This window comes from Anneissia japonica, unplaced genomic scaffold, assembly GCF_011630105.1.
Source record: "Anneissia japonica isolate Jap-2015-1 unplaced genomic scaffold, ASM1163010v1 scaffold288039_len1115542_cov189, whole genome shotgun sequence".
Taxonomy (NCBI): domain Eukaryota; kingdom Metazoa; phylum Echinodermata; class Crinoidea; order Comatulida; family Comatulidae; genus Anneissia; species Anneissia japonica.
In genome coordinates, this window is record NW_022726160.1 from 321,431 (window position 1) to 341,090 (window position 19,660).

Consider the following 19,660-nt stretch of genomic DNA (forward strand, 5'->3'; position numbering starts at 1 on the left):
GTTGCAAGTATAAACAGACCTTAAGAATACTCAGATAAGTCAATTTCCAAGACTATATATTATATTAAAGTGATTTGTGTTACAATGTGTTGAGAATATGACTTGAAATGATCAAACAAACACAAATCTTAGTCTGCTAATTAAGTAGATACAACTTTATTTTTAATCAACCATATAAAAATTATCCCTGATTAAAAAATAATCACAACCATATAAAAATCATTGCTATTTTCTGATGAAACTAATATTATTATTGTTGTATATATATATATATATATATATATATATATATATATATATATAGTATGTATATATATGCTTTTATAGGTTGCAGGTTCAAATCCTGCTTGACATTTTTTATAAACTGATTACCATTTCAATATTTCAGTGGAACCAATAAAATATCTTAATGTTAAAAATACTAGTACAATTTTGAATTTATTGCAATTAAGTGAAGAAAAAATAATGCCCCTACAGAAATCAAACTACAAGAAGAAACCTAAACTACCATAGTTGGCAATGTGTGGTGGAATAACAAAGAAGCCACCGGCCTCTTGCTAAAGCTTCCCTAGTGATAGGGCCTCAGTGAAGTATGGGGCATATCTTGAAGACATCTACTTGGTCAATACAGAGCCTACGGTTCTGGCAACAAAAACATACTGATCGATACATTACTTGCAGGGCACCAAAAGGTGAGAGTCCCCTAGCTTTAGCAAGTGGGAGCTCTTACATCACTAGCAATATAATTGTTTGCAATGAAGTACTTTATTTGCTTAAAGGGCCTCAACATTCTACTTTGAACGATTTAATTTTATTCCTTTTGGCAATAAAAAAATGCAAGGAATAACAAGAGTGGCAGAGCCACGGTCATCCAGAAGGATGTGCTACTCCGTATGATTATTGGCTCTACACAAAACCTGTTTGAAGAATTATTCCAATATTATTTGTATTATTTAAATCCAGGACCCTTTATATGGCGACTAAACCCTAAAGCCTGTTTTTCACTTGCGAATTTTGCGCAAGTCGAAAGCATCGGTTCATACGCATGCACATTTCAATCGGAGTTTGGCTTCAGCAAAATCTGTAGTTCAAACTGTTCCTACTTTTTCACGAAGTGAAAAAAAATTGTAACCAATCAGAACTGAAGGAACCGAACCAACGCCTTCAATTCGCGCTAACAAATTCGCCTAGTGGAAACAGGCTTAAGACCGCTCCCAAAATGTTCAGGTCCAAAAAAAGGACTCGAATAAGCAAAATCTTCATGCAAGGCTTGAGGGAGTTTATGGTTGCAATACAATCCTGAAGATTTAAAACAGGATTAAAATCATAAGTCCAGGATTAGAGGCAAGCATTTTAACACCAGTTTACATACGACAAGCAATCAAAGAAGCTATTGGAAAAGGTAAATAATTATGGAATCATGGTTTGGAAATCACTTGGACTGTCTATTGATCCTAGTCACAAAAACAACAACTGAACAAGGTATATTACAAAAAACAAGGTAAAAGTATATCAAAAATATTTAATTTGATTATTTTAAAGTTTTCATTTTATATTTTAAATGAATGATTATTAAAAAACCTATATTTACTGGATTGCACATTGCAAATTTTGGATTTTTTTTTCATTTTAGTCCAAGTCACCGTTTATGGAACTCTCTTTCACAGCTTCCTTTTCAGTTCCAGAACTCAGCTGTCGTAGAACAAGGTCTTTGTAAACACCTCCCTTCACTAGTAGCTCATCATGGGTACCCATCTCTGCCACGGCTCCATCTTTTATGACCACCACCTTTAAAAATAAAACTCACATAAGTTACCACATCTGTGTAGGAATCCTTCATCAGCAACCAATAGTTACAGTTTAAGAATATGAAGTTTGTCCAGGTGGTTATGATCCCTATTGGATACCTCCGGCTGCTACCATATGGCGCACACCTGGTGAAAGCCGATTGGTGAGATGGTACTGCCAGCAGGGACCAACAATTATTGCACAAATCAAGACCTCAGCACTTCTAACATGTGCACAACTAAAGCCAAATCATTTTGCCCCACATGGGGTGCTGAATACGATAGACATAGAAATGGTATGAAAAGCAGCAATACCTACAGAACAAACAATGTGTCGGAAAGGAGGAGCAATTTCTCTTGTCGAACAAGCTAGGATCCCCTGTGATCTGATACCACAAAGAGGGCGTCGGACTAAATATATTAATTGGGTGAACCAAGCAAATTTATTGTGATTACCAATCCCAAATATTTTGGTCTGGAAGCACAATTTGGGGCCACACTAAACCATAAAATCTCTCCCCATGAACCCCACTAGGAATTTTATTTTAGCAACCTGAAACAGGCTCTAGGCAGTCCCTTTCTTCAGATACCCCTGTTGAACTCAATGGCATATCTAGGAGTCTTAAAATGGGGGCTGATGGGGGAGCAAAGGCGAAGGGGGACACTCGATGATTAAGCGAGGGTGCTAGTTCACAAATTAAGGTGATACGAGTTGATTTTTATCTACTTCAGCATGATTTTTTTGCTTCACCCCCCCCCCACCCCACTGGCGAGGGGGGGGGGGATGGAGGGGGTGAGGTTTTTAGTGGTTGTGCACCCCTCCCAATGCCAGTGTTCTCCCCTAGATACACCACTGGTTGGACTCCTTCGTCCCCCATCAGCAAATTTCTGGAGCCAACACTTCCCAGCATACGCATTGCTACATTATTCATGTACAGTAAGGGACTAGTTTATAAACCCAACCTGTCAAGTGACGGATATTATTAAGTACTGTAGTAATATAAGGTTACGACAACGACAATAATATATTTATACGGTAATATGATGATGGATATTCTAACTAAACAGCTCCCACCCTCAAAAGAGAATTGAATTTACTCAGTGTTTACTTGATGCAATTAAAACTTCAAATGAAAGATGTTCTGGATACAGTATCCACAGTCTGACCACCAATAACCCAACTCACCTGAGATGCATTTCGCACTGTTGACAGCCTATGGGCAATCACCAGCACTGTTCTATTCTGCATGGCTCGGTCGATAGCCTCTTGCACCAGGAATTCACTCTCTGCATCCAATGCACTAGTAGCCTACATTACTCAAAAAGGAGAAACTAAATAATTAAACCGAAAGGTCCACTGATTAATCTCAGATAAGAAAGTATAATACATACTCCAAGTATTGAAATACACGCCATCGTGTTGGGATTCAATATTTCGACATTAATTATGTCATCATCAGGAATGATTGTATGTATTATACTTTCCTAAATAATTAAGTATATTATATAAGTACATTATATGTATCACAAACATTCTGATAATTATGTTATTTTGAATGACCTGTAGTTTTAGTAATATCAGCATTCCTTGGTTTTTTTTTTTTGTTTTTTTTTATTTGGGGACTGATCAGGGATAAAAACCCCTGGTTCTCTGTCCTCCACAGACCGCAGCAACAAAATATAGAGAAGAACACCAGAATTAAAAATCTTAAATAAGATCAAGGTATATTCAAGCATAGAGCTGTTTTATTTTCTCTATGTTTCAAGAAAAATCACACTGAAATGTTTAAGGAGGAACATGAAGAAACAAAACAGGATCTGTGCATAGCTTTTACCAATACACAAAAAAACTGATAATATTAAAAAAAACTAAATTTTTAAGCTATGCATTCAATGTCTTTTCAGCAATGTTTACATCGCTAATGCGATTGACAGCAGGCATTTACTGTACAATCACACAACAGTGAAAAAAATTTGATGATTCATGTTGAGAAAAATATAGACATGAATAATATATATCCGCCTGGTAGCACTTCAACTTGAACATCACAAAAGAATAAAAATTATAAATATACTTTTTAGGAACAAGTAACATGTTGTTAAGTAAAAATAGATGAGCTGTACTAGTCTGATATAATAATAGACACTGATATAATAGACAGTAATCTGATATAATATACAAATATTGACTGCTCATGAGGGGAATGGTGAAATCTACTGCCCCTTGGTGATGTGGAGACCGTAGACAGGCTATGACCTCCACATCACCGAGGGACAATAGATTTCACTGTTCCCCAAATATAGAGCAGTCAATATTTGTTTTATATATACCTCATACATAGATTTTACGAGGCCTAAAAAAGTACTTACTTCCTAGCCTGTTATATTAGAGGCATACTAGGCCTACTACTACTACTCGACTAGCTAGGCCTTGCCTAAGGCGATCAAAGAGTGTGTCTAGTTCTTCTTTACTTATTTCCTCAATTTCAACAGCACCCATCATCTTGCAATATATTTGTCAAATATTGATAAGACATTTAATTTGTCTTTTGGTGCTTTTGCTCTCGGCTTCATAAAGAAGTAATGCTAGGCCTAGGCTAGTCCTCCTCCATCTCGAAATGATGAGCCTCCATATTTGTTTATCGTCTACTCGCTGATCCGTGACGCGGTCAGCAAAGATCATATAGTGCTGCTACGCGATCAGGGGATAGTCGTAGAGGTCGCATTCCCCTTTACCATCAGCAGCGCAATGTAGTGGGCCTAGAGTTTGCACATTGTGACAGGTCAAAAGAGTACTATTTTTGAGTGGAATAGATCTTTCTATTGCCCCGCTTCTTAACTAATCAGATGCCTAGGATCTATGTATGAGGTATATAGAGTAATAGACACTAGCTGATGTAATGGGCACTAGCTTTTGTGCACACGGCACTTCTTCAGGTGAATGTTCACCTGAAGAAGAGCACTGTGTGCACAAAAGCTAGTGTATTGTCAATAAAACTAGTCTTTGAAGTATTTCATGTCCAGTGTTTTATTTACTAGTATCAGACTAGTATGGCACATCTATTTGGTAAGAAAGTATAATACATACTCCAAGTATTGAAATACACGCCATCGTGTTAGGATTCAATATTTCGACATTAATTATGTCATCATCAGGAATCATTCCTGATGATGACATAATTAATCATTCCTGATGATGACATAATTAATGTCGAAATATTGAATCCTAACACGATGGCGTGTATTTCAATACTTGGAGTATGTATTATACTTTCTTATCTGAGATTAATCAGTGGACATCTATTTGGCTTATAGTAAACACAAAAGAAACAAAGGTTGCCTTGTATTTTTTTTACAATGTATAGAAAAAAAAAACAAAAAAAAAAACAAAGTAGTTCGTAAGGCTAAATATCATCTATCATTTAAGCACACTTAACACCACTGTACCACTGGTATTTTATTAATTTTATTTCAACAAATATTATGTGGGAGTGGTCCATCCAATACAATTGAATTGAAATTGAAAAGCTGATCAATTAGGAACCTAAAACGTTTCCATACCAAAATTTAAAAAAAATTTTTCATGAAAAAGTCTCAATGTCTAATAATTATTACAGTGTATATATTCAAAAATATACTGTACTAACATTCAATTCAATTAAATTTATTAATGCTCCAAAAGCCATCAAAGGGTAAATATCCGCAATCTGGTATTCTGTAATAGCAAATACTTTAGCTAACAAAACATGCTAAACCAGCATATCATTAAAATCAAACTAATTTCACTATTTTCCTTTCAATGTAAACATGGCACACCCAACTTTAACTTTAGTAATGATAAAGGGAGCTCACAATGTTTACATTAACTATAAAGATTATGAATTGGGCTCAGCAATATCATGACATGAATAATTATAGGCCTACATAAAAATTAAAAGAAACACTAGGTATACCTCATCAAGGAGCAGGACAGACGGATTCAAGATAAGGGCACGGGCAATGGCAACTCGCTGTTTTTGACCACCTGACAACCTCACGCCTCTTTCCCCGACCTTTGTATCGTAACCTTCCTCGAATGAAGTAATAAAATCATGAGCATTGGCCTGTTTGGCTGCCTCTATAATCTGTGAATGGAACCACAGAAACTGCTATTAATATATTCTTTAAATACCACTACATGAATATATGTATGAATACATATGAAAAAAAAAATTTGTGTTGGCCACATTTTGGGAAAATCCAAAAAATTGGTATGTTTGGTAGGTAATCTAAACCCTCTATCTGTCAAAATACCTCCCTGGGACCCCTCTATTTTGAATTATAAGTCAATCATGACGTCATTACTGCAACTCCCAATGTTATTTGCCTATCCCCCAGAGTCCAATAATTTTTCAATAGTGGACGCTTGGCTTGACTTTTTTTAGGTTCGTGTGTTACTGTGAAGATATTGCACACCGCGATAAAAATTGAATTGTAATTGAAAATTACTTTCGTAAAACAACATTAATTAGAACTCGATGAAAGTTACTTCAAAAAATACATTCTTTAAATACCACTACTTGAATATATGTATATAATATATATATTCAAATTAGGTCTGCTGTGCAGCACTGTAAGTATAATATTCGTTAAAGGGCTACACTTGATATAATTATTACAAGATGTTACTATTCAAGCACTGTTAGGTCATAAAAATAAAATTATTGTGTTGACCTTGTTTTGGGAAAATCCAAAAAAATTGGTAGGTCGGTAGGAAATTTTTTTTACCAATGTGTTTATGCCTTAAAAGTAGAAAATACAACAAAGACGAATTTTAAATCTATATTGAAGAGCAAAACGACCACGTAACACTGTCGCATCATCTACCCTCGCAAGATAAGCCTATTTCAGACTTTTTAGCTCAATAAAAAATATTTTTCGTTGTAAAAAAAAAAATAAATAAATAAATAAAATATCAACCTTCAATTTCAAACATTTTGGGTTGGTTGGGCGTGGTCAACACTATAATTTCTTTTTATTTGGCCTTATTATTATTTATCTATTTGTCTATATTGTGTGTGCAAGTATCTTTTCACTGGGTGGGGGAGGGGGCGTGCAAGCTTTCTTTGGTGATACGCCACTGCTTATTTGTTACCTCTTCATCATCAGCATCCTTTCCATATGCTATGTTTTCTTTTATGGAGCAAGCAAACAGTACAGGTTCCTGGCTCACCATACCAATCTGCTTACGAAACCACTGGGGGTCAAGTGTTTTCAAATCAGTACCACCTATTAATGAACAAAATCATAACAAGAAGTTAAAAATAAGAATAATCATAATTTTTTCAGAAGTACGACATTTGCCCTCTAATTTAAGTCTACCTTTGGAAAATGAAAATTTGAGGTGGTCTCAGGGGTTAGGTCTCCAATGAGAGGGTTGAAAAATGTTAACTGGTTCATTGAAAAAGTGGTCTTAAACAAAGAAGAAAACAAGAAAATTATATTAACATTTTAGGGTGCCATTTCCGGCCATCTAGAGGTACCATAATCATAAAATCTCACACCTCAGCCGTAATCATGGTGGGCTAGAGGTAATCTAAACCCTCTATCTGTCAAAATACCTCCCTGGGACCCCTCTAATTTGAATTATAAGTCAATCGTGATGTCATCACTGCAATTCCCAATGTTATTTGCCTATCCCAAACAGTCCAATAATTTTTCAATAGTGGACGCTTGGCTTGACTATTTTTAGGTTTGCGTGTCACCGCGAACATATCGCGCACTGTGATAAAAATTGAATTGTAATTGAAAATTACTTTTGTAAAACAATGTTAATTAGAACTCGATGAAAGTTACTTCAAATTCAACATTAATTATGAAAATTAAGGAATTCCTTGAATCAATGAACCCTAATAAACTAAACAAACTGAATGTTTAATAGGAATATTCTAGACCTATTTTAAAAACTCGATGAATGAAATTAGATTGAAGAGAAGCATTTTCTCATATTTTTATTTACAAGCTAATAAATAAACACTGTATACAAAGTAAGTGATACAAACATACCCAAATGAATGGTACCGGAGTTAGGCTCATAAAATCTCTCAATAAGGCTGACAATGGTGGACTTGCCTCCCCCCGAAGGACCTACCAAAGCTACCATTTGGCCCGGTTTCACACCAAACGTCACACCCTACAATGACAATCAAAATTAAGTATTAATTATAATGATTTAATAATTCAAAGGTACACTTTATTCACATTGTGATTGCGTTGCAATTTCAATGACAGGTACAGTTAGGTGGTCTTTCCTATGGTGCCACAAAATTACATTGCAAAAACATACACAAACATGTGGGTTTGCGGGACAACACATATTTTTTTTAATGTTTTTTGTTAAGACTGATAGACACTCCAGAAATAGTAGAGAGTAAAGAATTGAGTATAAGCTGACCTTGAGTACTTGAGTTTCTGGTCTTGATGGGTATGTGAAGTTTACATCTAAAAAGTCAATGCTGCCGTCAAAATCTAAGAGACTGTTACCGCCACTGTTGCGAATTTCTGGGACACGGTCCATCAAATCAAACACACGAATAGACGCACCGACTGCCTTCATGAAGTCACCATACAGAGAACTTAAGAACGCAAAGGCCATGGCAACATTTAACGTGTACAGCATAAATGCTAACAGGTAAATGAAAAGAATATATTATCATTCAACTTTTAACCACATGTCAAAACTTCCTAGTTTCATCGCATTTGTCAAGGCATAAAGTGCGCCATCCTAATTCCCATCACCTGTACTGAAATACACACAAACATACAGTATTTATTTTTAGATCGTTACTTCTTCCCTGAACCTAGGCCCTACGGGGCGAGTGTTCACATTCTGAAGACGAGTTAGCGAGTTTATGTGCAATCAATTACATACTTTGTATATTTATGTAATTTATTAGATTTGAATTGAAAATATAACTGATAAAATATATTTCTTGCTACTTTGTGGCAGGTATAAATTATAATACTGAAGCAATAGTATTTAAATTAATGTATTGTGCCCACTCTTTTCAAGAGTATTCATCAATTAGGAATCATACCTGTTAATATACCAACAGAGATTTGGCTATTGTAAACCAGTTTACCACCGTACCACAACACAAGTGTGATGGCTCCCTACAAGGCAAAAAAATCAATTAAATTACGAAAATGTATTTATTATTTATTTACTAATGACTTTGAACACTCCAGCATCAATCCAGCTAATACTTAATTACTGAATTAACAAATACTATAAGTTAAATTAATGTTGTGTATCGAAGTTGTCTGACACTCAAATATTACTTTTTTATTTGAAATTATTTATATTTTTAAGTTATACTTGTTATACTTGTAGGAGCTTGTGGCGCAGCGTGTAAGTTGTTGGATTTCTGGTTGTGAGATCGGGAGTTCGAGACCGACGCTCACCGCACTACTTGTGTCCTTGGGCAAGACACTTTACTTACGTTTGTCTCTCCTCACCCAGGAGTATAAATGGGAGGGTCATGCTGTTAACCTGCTCGTTGGTGACCCTGCTACGACTGTTCCAGCCAAATTAATAACAGCAACTAGATATCAATTGATATCATAAGAGAAAAAAAATTTGGTATTTATATAGCGCCTTTCCTATCGGTACAAAGGGCTTTGCTTTCCCTGGTCATTGGGTCCAAATGCTTAACCGCTGCTGTCACATTGGCACAGTAGCTAGCAGGCAACACCACCAGGTACCCATTATATTCTTATGTGAAGAGAAGTAACGCAAATAAGGCGAGACATTTTTAATACCTCGTTTAGCAAACACACCGCCCACCAATAATGATGATTTGAAATAAAAATATAATTTATTTTAGGCCAATTAGCGCACCCGCCCCCCACAAAAAATGGAAATTTCAGAAAAAAATAAGATATGTAATAACTTCTTCATAATTATATAAATTTTTAGCATTTAACCATCCCATTACTATACTGTTTACATTCACCAATAACATTTTTTTTTCTCCATCTGGATGTTTTTAGAAAAACAATTTGCTAAATAAGAAAAAAAAAATTTATTTTTATTGTTTTTCCTCCCTCCTCTGACAATCTTTAAAAAAAAAAGTTCGCAAAACAAGGTATAAAAAGTGTCTTTCCTAAAGTGCCTTACTTAAGGCCACTAGTGAAATGCTCAGCGAGAGATTGAAACCCCAAGCTTGAGGTTGGGAAACCAAACTGTTCCCGCTGGGCCAAACCGCTTCCACGGTATCAAATGTTTTCTCACCTGAGCGACAATACCAATAATACCATTAGCTATACCAGATGCCAGAGCTATCTGCTTTCCATATCCGTAGCTGATTTCGATTTCTTTTGAATACAATTTCAATGCTTTTCGTTCACTGGTGAAGCTACGGACAGTTCTAATGCTTGAGATTGACTCCTCGGCAACAGTGCTCGCATCGCCGAGTGCATCCTGGAACTTTTTACTAATACCCTTCACAAATTTACCTGGAAAAAAGTTCACTATTGTGTCAACACCAGATCCTCAACCACCCCGCTTCACAAAAAGACAATGTTTTCAATAGAGGAAAAAAAACCATGTTTTTAAAATATTGTTCTCATTTTTTTTACTATAATTTGAATTTGTGTTGAACAAAGGTCTTAAACCATTTTAAAAATAGGTAAAACCAAATTTTATTGCCGTTAACTGTGGAGGGGAGGGGGTAGAGAGTGGGTGGTTCCAAATAAAAAATGATTTTCCTATAGGCATCCTGCTTCATGGATTTATTCCCTAGGTTCTTAACTTTTTTTGGTCCACTGACCCCCCCCATGGTCAATGGGGGTCAGGATTTATGACCCCACTCCCTGGGGAAAGCTACTTTTTCCTCATGAGAAAAAAATTATATTGCTCATACCATACTGCACAGCTCCAATGGCCACAATAGGTACAACAGACAGGAGCACACCTGTAAGAGATGGACTCTGCACCAGCATAATAACAAGTGAGCCAAGGATCTGGAACATGTATCGCACAAGCATCGATATATTTACCTGTAAAAAATTACAATTTTTAATTTTTTTTCATTTCAACTTTATTTTAAGAGGGTAACCCTTCCAGCTAAACCCACAGGCCAGCTGATATCCAGGAGCCCTCTTTAAAGATGACAACAATTATAAAACTATACTTAATTTACCAATAAATAAGGCCTACCATAATAATATTAAACATACAAATTTAAACATTGCAAATATACAATAAGTTAGAAGATAAAACACATTCATAATTAATAACGTTTTTAAGACAACCATGATAATTAAAAACAAAATTTAAATGAGTTAATATTGTTACATTTTTCCAAAAGAAAGAAAGAATAATGAGTATAAACCGAGAAGAAAAAGAATTGCATCATGGGAGACATTGTAAGGTCAAAGGGTCTTGGGATTAAATGTCAATGGGAATATTAAATATTTAAAATATTATTTAATGCTTTTTTATTTTTTTTATCTTAAATACTTTTTATATTTTTATCTATGCACATACTGGCTAATGATTTGCCCTCTTTTTTTCCATCTTTCCTGGTGTTCGTCTGTTGTTTTCTTGTTGTTTTGTTTTTGATGTGTTTTGAAATTTACTGTTATTGTCTATTATCTGGCTAGCTCGACACAAGTTTCGGTTTAACCTTTAAACCGAATTTACTTCCAGGGCTGTTGCCTCTTTCATTGTTTATATGTTAATTGCTATTATTAGTTATACAGTTATTCTGATATTATTATTATTGCTCAATTTAATTATTTTCTACTGTATGTATGTATATATATATATATATATATATCAAAGAAAGATGAAAGAAATAAATGTTGCTGAAATGAAAAATGAAATGAAATGATTTCTCCGATTGGATAAGTCTAGTCAGGTGTGCTATGTTGCAAAACATTTGCCGTTGATGATGATGATGAAATTTAATAACACATTTTCCTGACAGTTAGGCCAAGTGTCTATACTGACGGCATTATAAAATACAATACATGTATAGTAGTTAATGTGCACTTTGAGAAATGGCACTGTCATAGTGCCACTGTACATTGCATTCTGCTGTGGATATTGGCACTACACAAATCCTTGTTTATTGATTGATTGTTAATTGATTGATGATATTACTACTCGGTATTGTTAATCCTCTATGTGACATTATGACTTTATCAGGTTTCCGAACCAATAAAATCTGTATATAAATCTAACTTAGAAAAACCCAGCAGAATAATATATAAATTATGATATTTAAATATAAAACACAAATATTTATGTATTTATTATAAATTAATAAATAAATTTTATACATACTGTGATTGCATTTTGTACTACTTGTGTGTCAGAAGACAAACGGCTCGTAAGTTCTCCCGTACGATTTAGATCAAAGAACGCGATATCTTGCTGAATGATAGCAGCAAGTAGGTTCCGACGCACCCGACAAACCACACGTGTTCCAGCAAGTGTAAAAACCCATGAACGAAAAAATGATGCAACAGCACCCCCAGCAGAAATTAGAAACAAGATCAGTACAGCTTTATTCACTCTAGCTGAAAAGGAATAAAGTAAATTAATTATACATTATAATTAACAATACATGTATGATCCCTATATTTCATGGCTTTTTAAACATAAAGAATAATTTCAAAAATGTGCCTGCTTTACTTTTGCATGTATGTATTTCATAGCTTGTATATAATTAAATGTCACCTCTATATGGTTCATAAAAAAATTTACAGATAAACAAATATGTTTAATTTTGTAAAAACATTTCTTATATTTGTCATTTAGGGAACTAGGGAATTAACTTTTGTAGTTCCTATTCTTTATGTTTCATATTATTACTCTTTCTCTTACTGTATCTATCTCTATTTCGGTATCAGTGGCATATCTAAGAAGTGCATCCCCCCCCCCCCCGTATCCCCTCGTTGAAAATGTCAAAAGCAAACAAATCATGCTTTAGTAGTTAAATATAACCTTGTTGTGCAACCTAGCACCCCTCACTTAATCATCATGCTCCCCTCCACCTTCACACCTCCATGGGGGTCATTTCAAAACTCCTAGATACACCACTGTTCTGTATCCATTTTGTTGTAATGAGAGACCTGGTGACATGTGTTATGCTAATGCAGTCATTGATCACATTTGATCTCTCAAAAACTTACCTTATACACATAGTGATTACACCTGTACCTTAACCACAGTATGGTGTCAATAGTGATTATCATAAGTGAACTGATAAGTACAGATTTATAAAGATTACAAACTGTAATGTCATGTCCAAATATAAGTATTACAATATAAGCAAGTAATATACAGAATTCCCTTGTAATAATACACTTGAACAAGTGCGGATTAGCTCCTCGGAGTCAACGGCCATGTAAGTTATGAGTGATGAATAAATGACCATCTCAGTCAGGGGAAAAAAAAAAATGATGATGACAATGATGATGACAGGTCTAATAGTGTCAGTGATGATGGTGATGACGATGATGATGATTATTATTACGATGACGATGATGATGAAGATGACAATGATTATAATGATGATGAAGATGATGACAACGATGATGAAAACCTATGATTACAATACCCATATCCTGATGTACAGCTGCAGCATCTATGACCTTGCCAAAGAACAGAGGAGCAGCCATACTAGAGGCACTGGAAAAAACCAAGGCAATCATTCCAATAAACAGAAGACCAGCTTCCTGTCAAGTTGAAAGTCAAGAGTTCAAGAGAGATAATAATAATAAATTCACATTTTCACAATCACATGTAATAGCATCATAATATAATCATTCTACTTACAATATGTTTTATATTCTAAATATATAATATAGTAGTAATAGTAATATATATATTAGTGGCTACAGTAGGAGCACAGGAAAACTGGTGTGAAGAATAGTAATAAGTATTAACAATAGATTTTGGATTACTTATGTCAGGTCCAGAAACTCTAACATTGAGGATTTACTGTATGTATATACACAGAGACTCATATTTTTGAGAATTTTGCAGAAACCTCTACATTACTGAATTTTATGTACCAGTATATTACACACACACAAAAAAAACCCACCACAAATATAATATAATACAGTATAACCATGTTTTATGATGAATTTTAAGGAATTAATTTTACTACATACATTTTATAAACAAATTTCTAAATTTTGCATACGTTTTAATTCAGTTTTATAAGTCACTGCAGATTTAACTGGGAGAGCTCCCTGACAGTAAACCTGCTTTTACAGTACTTTTGAGCAATCCAGTACAGTTTTAATGACCTTTTTAACTTCTTTTTTAAGTGCTTGTATTTCTACCTTGTTATCATGTTTATCATTGTATTATATGATTGTCTCAAGGAAATTAATTGTGATATGATATATTAGACTTAAAGCACCACATATATACTGTATTAGTATCCAGTATTAGCATCCTGTATATAGGTAGTTCACTTTGCATTTTGGGGAAAACCCCCTAAGCATGGCACTTACTGGTTTTGCAAGGCTCAACATACGTGTTAACGACACACTTTTTTCCTTCATTATAACCTTTCCATTCTCGTCAATTTCCTGAAGGTCATCGTTGAATCTTTTCTGCACGCGAATCACTTGTAATTTACGAAGATAGTACGGAGAAATTATGCTCAATGAGACGTCAATGAAACCAAAGACTATCGATGCGATAACTAGGGCATTGTAGGTTGGATGCATCGGAGTATACGATGCGTCATTCAAAATTGCGTTCAACACTAATCCCCCTTTGACGGACGCATACCCAAAGCAGATGAAAGACACAATAAAGATGAAGATATGACACAGACGTTTACGACTTTCTAAATATAAGTTGTACGGATCATTAAGTATACGCAATGTAAAGTCTTCAACTTTGGTGTAAAGATAGAATAAGATGAAGACTTTAATAAAGGCGATGCAAGCAAGTTCAAAGGCTGATGTTGTTATGCCCCACTTAGTAACTGTCTGCTCTAGATACACATCATGGCCGCCTGAAAATAAATTCAATAAGGATAATAGAAAACATCATTTTCCTTGGTATACAAACATTCAATTTATAAATTTAAAAACCAATTACCAAATGGATTGCATAAAACATAGCTACAAGCATTTATTACATACCCCATAATAAAAATAATGTGAAATACAAATAATGCATCCTATTTACAAAAAAAATTATATTAGGAGAAAATATCAGAACATAATTCAACAATACTGGAGTTGCACTACATCTCCAATCTAATTTCACTGTACTCTGCCGCATGAGTTATTATCTATTATTCTCTTCTACCATTCTTCACTGTTCTATTAGTTGCCTTAAACCAATAGTTTAGTGGAGATGAAGGTTGATAAAGATGCTTGGCTTCCAAGCCCAGGGTTCAAATCCTGTTAAAGATCAGTATTTACTCTCACGACTAAAAAAATTTCCACACTACCTAAGCCTTGTAATAATACTTAGTTTAAGAAGCACCTGTATTATTAATTATTATCATTTTGATTTTAAATTTTAAAAGGGCCCCTCAATATCAGCTAAGCTGAAAGAGTTACAGTATATAGTTAAAAATCATGTGCAGACTGTTCTTTCTCTGCAGCTGCTCTGAAGTTTACAGCTACCTAAAGCTTAGTACACAAGTCTTACTGTACACAATTTTGTCATAAGTTTGCATAATGTGCCCATATCTGGGTTTGATGATGTCATATTGAACACACATGGAGGTATAAAATACTAATTTTATACCTCATGTTACACATAAATATGGGGATATCATATTTTTTTCAACACAAAAATTATATAGTGTGGGGAAAAGCTTATAGACAGTGTATGGTTCACCATCCTTGACTGTTTACAAGTCTTGGCTCAAATCTCAACTGTTCTCATTATTTTAAACTGATATCTATTTCTTTACTTTCTGCTTACTTATTTTCTTTTGAATGAGTTAAATTGGCACATACACACCTGTGATCCATAATATGACAGAGGCAAGACCAGCAACAATGATATATGACCTGGTAATGTTAATGAAACGGATTCCAGGAAGAACAAAGTAGCTATGCACCATGTTGATAACCTCACTCTGAAATAAACATTTAACAATCAAATTCGAACATGATATTGCACAGTTTACCTTGTAAAAATAATACATCAACAAATAATTAAAAAAAAACACTCAATTAACAAAGAAATCAAAACAATATTCTTATGCCTAAGCCTGTATTGTTGTATGATAGTCAATCATCACACAGTAAATAACATTTTAATGTTTTCATTCAAACTCATTTACCAATGTCATCACTTACAAAAACAGCATCGTTAACGTCTTTAGGCATGAGAATGAGTTTCCACAATCATGATTATTAGTGTCAAATTTATCGAATATACTTTTGATGCAGGCCCATTTAAAGTGCTAGTAAGCCCAAATAAAAAAAAAAATCGTGTTGGCCACGCCCGACCGACCCAAATTTTACGAAATTCAGCGTCGGCATTTTAGTTTTTTTTTTAACTACAAGGAACAACATTTTTTTTTCATGCGCTCATAAGGCTGAAATAGCCTTGGACTAGGCTAGGAGGCCAAGGCCTAGCCTATTTTGGTGCATGGTACATGATGTAAATTCAAAATTGCTGTATAATATTTTGTGTATTTTATACTTTTTTAGCGTAAACACATTTTTGAGGTAAAAAAAAAAAAGTTTTCCTACCGACCTACGCATTTTTTTTATTTTCCCAAACGTGGCCAACACAAATTTTTTTCCTTTTTTTTTTTTTGGCCTAATCCTATTAAATTTAAGAATCCTCTTATTTACACTTTATACAGTACTGTATATTCAATTTTTAGTGCTTGTGTTCTCATCATGTAAATAGATAATAAGACCAAAGACTGAATAGTATATGTCAATTTTCTTAAAGCAAAGGCATAAGCAAGCTGGCCTGAGGATTCATGCCTACCTTGACATAATATAATAACTTTATTTATCCACGGATACTCATTTCAATCTTTTTACAAAGGTTGGTCTTCCAAGAGGCCGTGTACTTAAACTACCGATATGATAAAAGAAAGGGAAAACAAACATGATGGCTGTAGATAAATGACATGACTCTTATTACTGAGTGGAACTCTTACGCCTATTTATCAAAGAAAATATTGTACTCTTGCCTTGGCCTAGCTAATCATGTGCTAATTACATTTAGCGGGTGCAGGTCAACTCGGCCACAAAAAGTTCGGCTACAGCCAACTTGGCCACAAGTCAACTCGGCCACAAATCAACTCGGTCAACTCGACTTGTGGCCGAGTTGACTGAGCCAAACTTTTTGTGGCCGAGTTAACTTGTGGCCGAGTTGACTTGTGGCCGAGTTGGATCGAATTCCATTTAGCAACTCACACCACTCACCTCACACTGTCTGTGGGCCTTCTTGGTTAGCACAGGCTGGGCATAAGGCCTGGCCAAGGCTAAGACAAGACACGGTTTAAAATCATATCTGTATTATAAATTATTATACTATAAACCAAAATTCTTACTAGATATTCTGTAACGTCTTATGGAGATCTACTCAAAGAGTCCTACTTTACTAAACTTGGCTAGCGCCTACCCGGGGAACATCTTTTTTTTCCATACAGTTCCGGCAGAAATTATAGAGGGCACTATTAAAGGTCATTTAGTAGGTGAACTGGTAACATGAATAATGCATGCACTTTTTCTCGCGAGCGCCGAGTCGCCGCGAAAGGGGAACAGGTCAAAACGGCAAAAGCCCAAAACGGCAATAAGTCAAAACGGCAATGACCGTAGATTAAGTATCGTAAAGATTAATCTTTATCGTAGATTAAGTATCTGTATTACTGTCTTTTCCTTCTTCTTCTTCTTCTTCTTTTTTTTTTTTTTTTGGAACCAATTAATTTTGTTTGCCTTAATATTTTTGTTGAGTTTGTTGATGGTACAGGTGGCCCTTCGAAATTTGTGACAGGCAAGGCAGGTTGTATTTCCTTGTCATGTTTTTCGGGGATCTACTTGCCTCATCAGCAGCACTACTCACTTGTGTTTATTTCATTTTTACTTAAGATTCCCTTGTTTTGTTTCGTAATTTTTTAATTTTTTTTTTGTAGGGCCTACTTGTAGCTAAGAATTTTAATTCACTTTGAACGCACCAAATGATTTTGAGTGCCACCGATCTAAAGGTGTATGTTCTAAATGATTGATTAATGACCAAAACGGCAAAAAACCAAAACGGCAACACTTTTAGACCAGAACGGCAATGGACCAAAACGGCAATTAGTCAAAACGGCAGACCAAAACGGCAATAAGTCAACGGCAATAAACCAAACGGCAACACTTCCAAAATGACATACTGTAGGCCTATGGTAATTGGCAAAATGGCTAAATAAAATCCTACTAGAGTCTAAGCCGATGGCGTAGACTAAATGATTGCGGTTATACAATCGCCTAAAATTGCAGAGAAAAAAATATAATAAAAAAAAAAACGAAGAAAAAAGTATATGCACTTGAATTTACGACGTTGTCTTATAATTATCAATAGAAAATGATCCATATAAGTAACGTAGGCCTACACAGCACTTAATGATGGCGAAGTCGTTGTTGTACCATAAACGGACCCACTTGACGTGTTCAGTTGACCATAAACAGTAGGCAACACAGTTAATAATCACCAAATTAACAATAGTTTGCTTAAAACGCCTTTCTTTTTTAAAGATGTATTGTCCCTTGCTAATGTCAAAAATCATTTGAAAAAATAATTTTGAAATAAACTTATTCATATTGCAATAGCATACAAATTATTAACTTGTGTATAAAAAATATCTATTATTTTGTGTATGATGGGTGATCAGGCAAACAAGAAAAATACAAAAAACAGCGTGGTGTCCCTGTGCATTTTTGCATACGTATTTCTGACATAGTTTTATGTAGGCCTTTATTAAAACATTGATAAAAACCAAAGTTGTCAGTTATTTCACTTGAAACCAGTTAGTATAATCTTAGGTAAGCATGTGGTTAACATAAGCAAGAATTTAGTCCAATGAAACTGTCTATTATCTTGATACCTTTCGATGAAAATGAAAATTGACCCTACCGGCCTCACCACGGCGTCCCCACGGCGTCCCCACCGATCGATCAAACGTGACGTTTTTATGTGGGTGTGTTATAGATTATTGAGAATGGTAATATCACTGAAAATATAGATAAAATGACAGTTGAATTACCAACAAAGACAACTGAAGACAATAGTTCGTCATTACAAGTTATTTATTAGTATAACTTTATTCGGAAAATTAATCTCAAAATCGAGTTGCCGTCCCCGGCGTTGTCAGTGACGTCGTATGATTTGTGTGCGATTTTTACCAATTAACCCCTAACTAAAAAATAGTTGAGCCATGTAGTATCTTGCAAATCAACCCAGAAACCCGGCAGTTTCGTTGAATGTTTATTGTTAACGTGTCCCCTTCGCTGCCAAAAATAGTTTTTGGCAGTTGCGTCCCCGGTGACATCGTGAGGACATGGTGAAGGCTGGTTACGATTTGGTGGCACATCGATTGAGTATTTTCATTCATGTGGCCATGTAAATCATTGGCGTATCTAGATGTCTTGAAATGGGAGGCTGATGGGGGTGGGGGCGCGAAGATGAAGTGGGACGGGGGCTCGATGATCAGTTGAGGGGCGCTAATTCGCAAAATAAGGTGATCTTAGGTGATTTTTAACTACTTGACCGTGATTTGAAACCAGTGTCAGTATAATCTTAGGTAAGCATGTGCAAATCAGTGGCTTATCTAGATGTCTTGAAATGGGAGGGGGATGATGGGGGCGCGAAGGTGAAGTGGTTGGTGCTGGAT

The 19,660-nt window shown here is 35.0% G+C and overlaps 1 protein-coding gene across 1 annotated transcript; it reads right to left on the reverse strand.

Moving 5' to 3' along the window:
• Positions 1-128: 128 nt before the first annotated feature.
• LOC117113027 (ABC transporter B family member 1-like) lies at positions 129-17,493 on the reverse strand. The gene is made up of 14 exons (XM_033256247.1): positions 17,339-17,493; positions 15,781-15,898; positions 14,304-14,815; positions 13,397-13,514; positions 12,118-12,353; positions 10,691-10,826; positions 10,060-10,283; positions 8,864-8,939; positions 8,221-8,450; positions 7,833-7,959; positions 6,922-7,055; positions 5,741-5,911; positions 2,974-3,096; positions 129-1,788 (listed from the first exon to the last, which is right to left on the reverse strand). The coding sequence occupies exons 2-14, from the start codon at positions 15,881-15,883 to the stop codon at positions 1,630-1,632; spliced, it is 2,349 nt and encodes a 782-aa protein (XP_033112138.1). The 5' UTR covers positions 15,884-15,898; positions 17,339-17,493; the 3' UTR covers positions 129-1,629.
• Between the last annotated feature and the right edge of the window lie 2,167 nt (positions 17,494-19,660).

Bases quoted from the DNA above. Each gene is read 5' to 3' on its own strand.
- LOC117113027 (XM_033256247.1), bottom strand. From the start codon at position 15,883: ATGGTGCATAGCTACTTTGTTCTTCCTGGAATCCGTTTCATTAACATT. The intron at 14,816-15,780 runs GTGTGTATGTGC...ATTTATTTTCAG, and splicing joins TGTCATATTATGGATCACAG to GCGGCCATGATGTGTATCTA. The intron at 1,789-2,973 runs GTGAGTTGGGTT...TTATTTTTAAAG, and splicing joins CAGTGCGAAATGCATCTCAG to GTGGTGGTCATAAAAGATGG.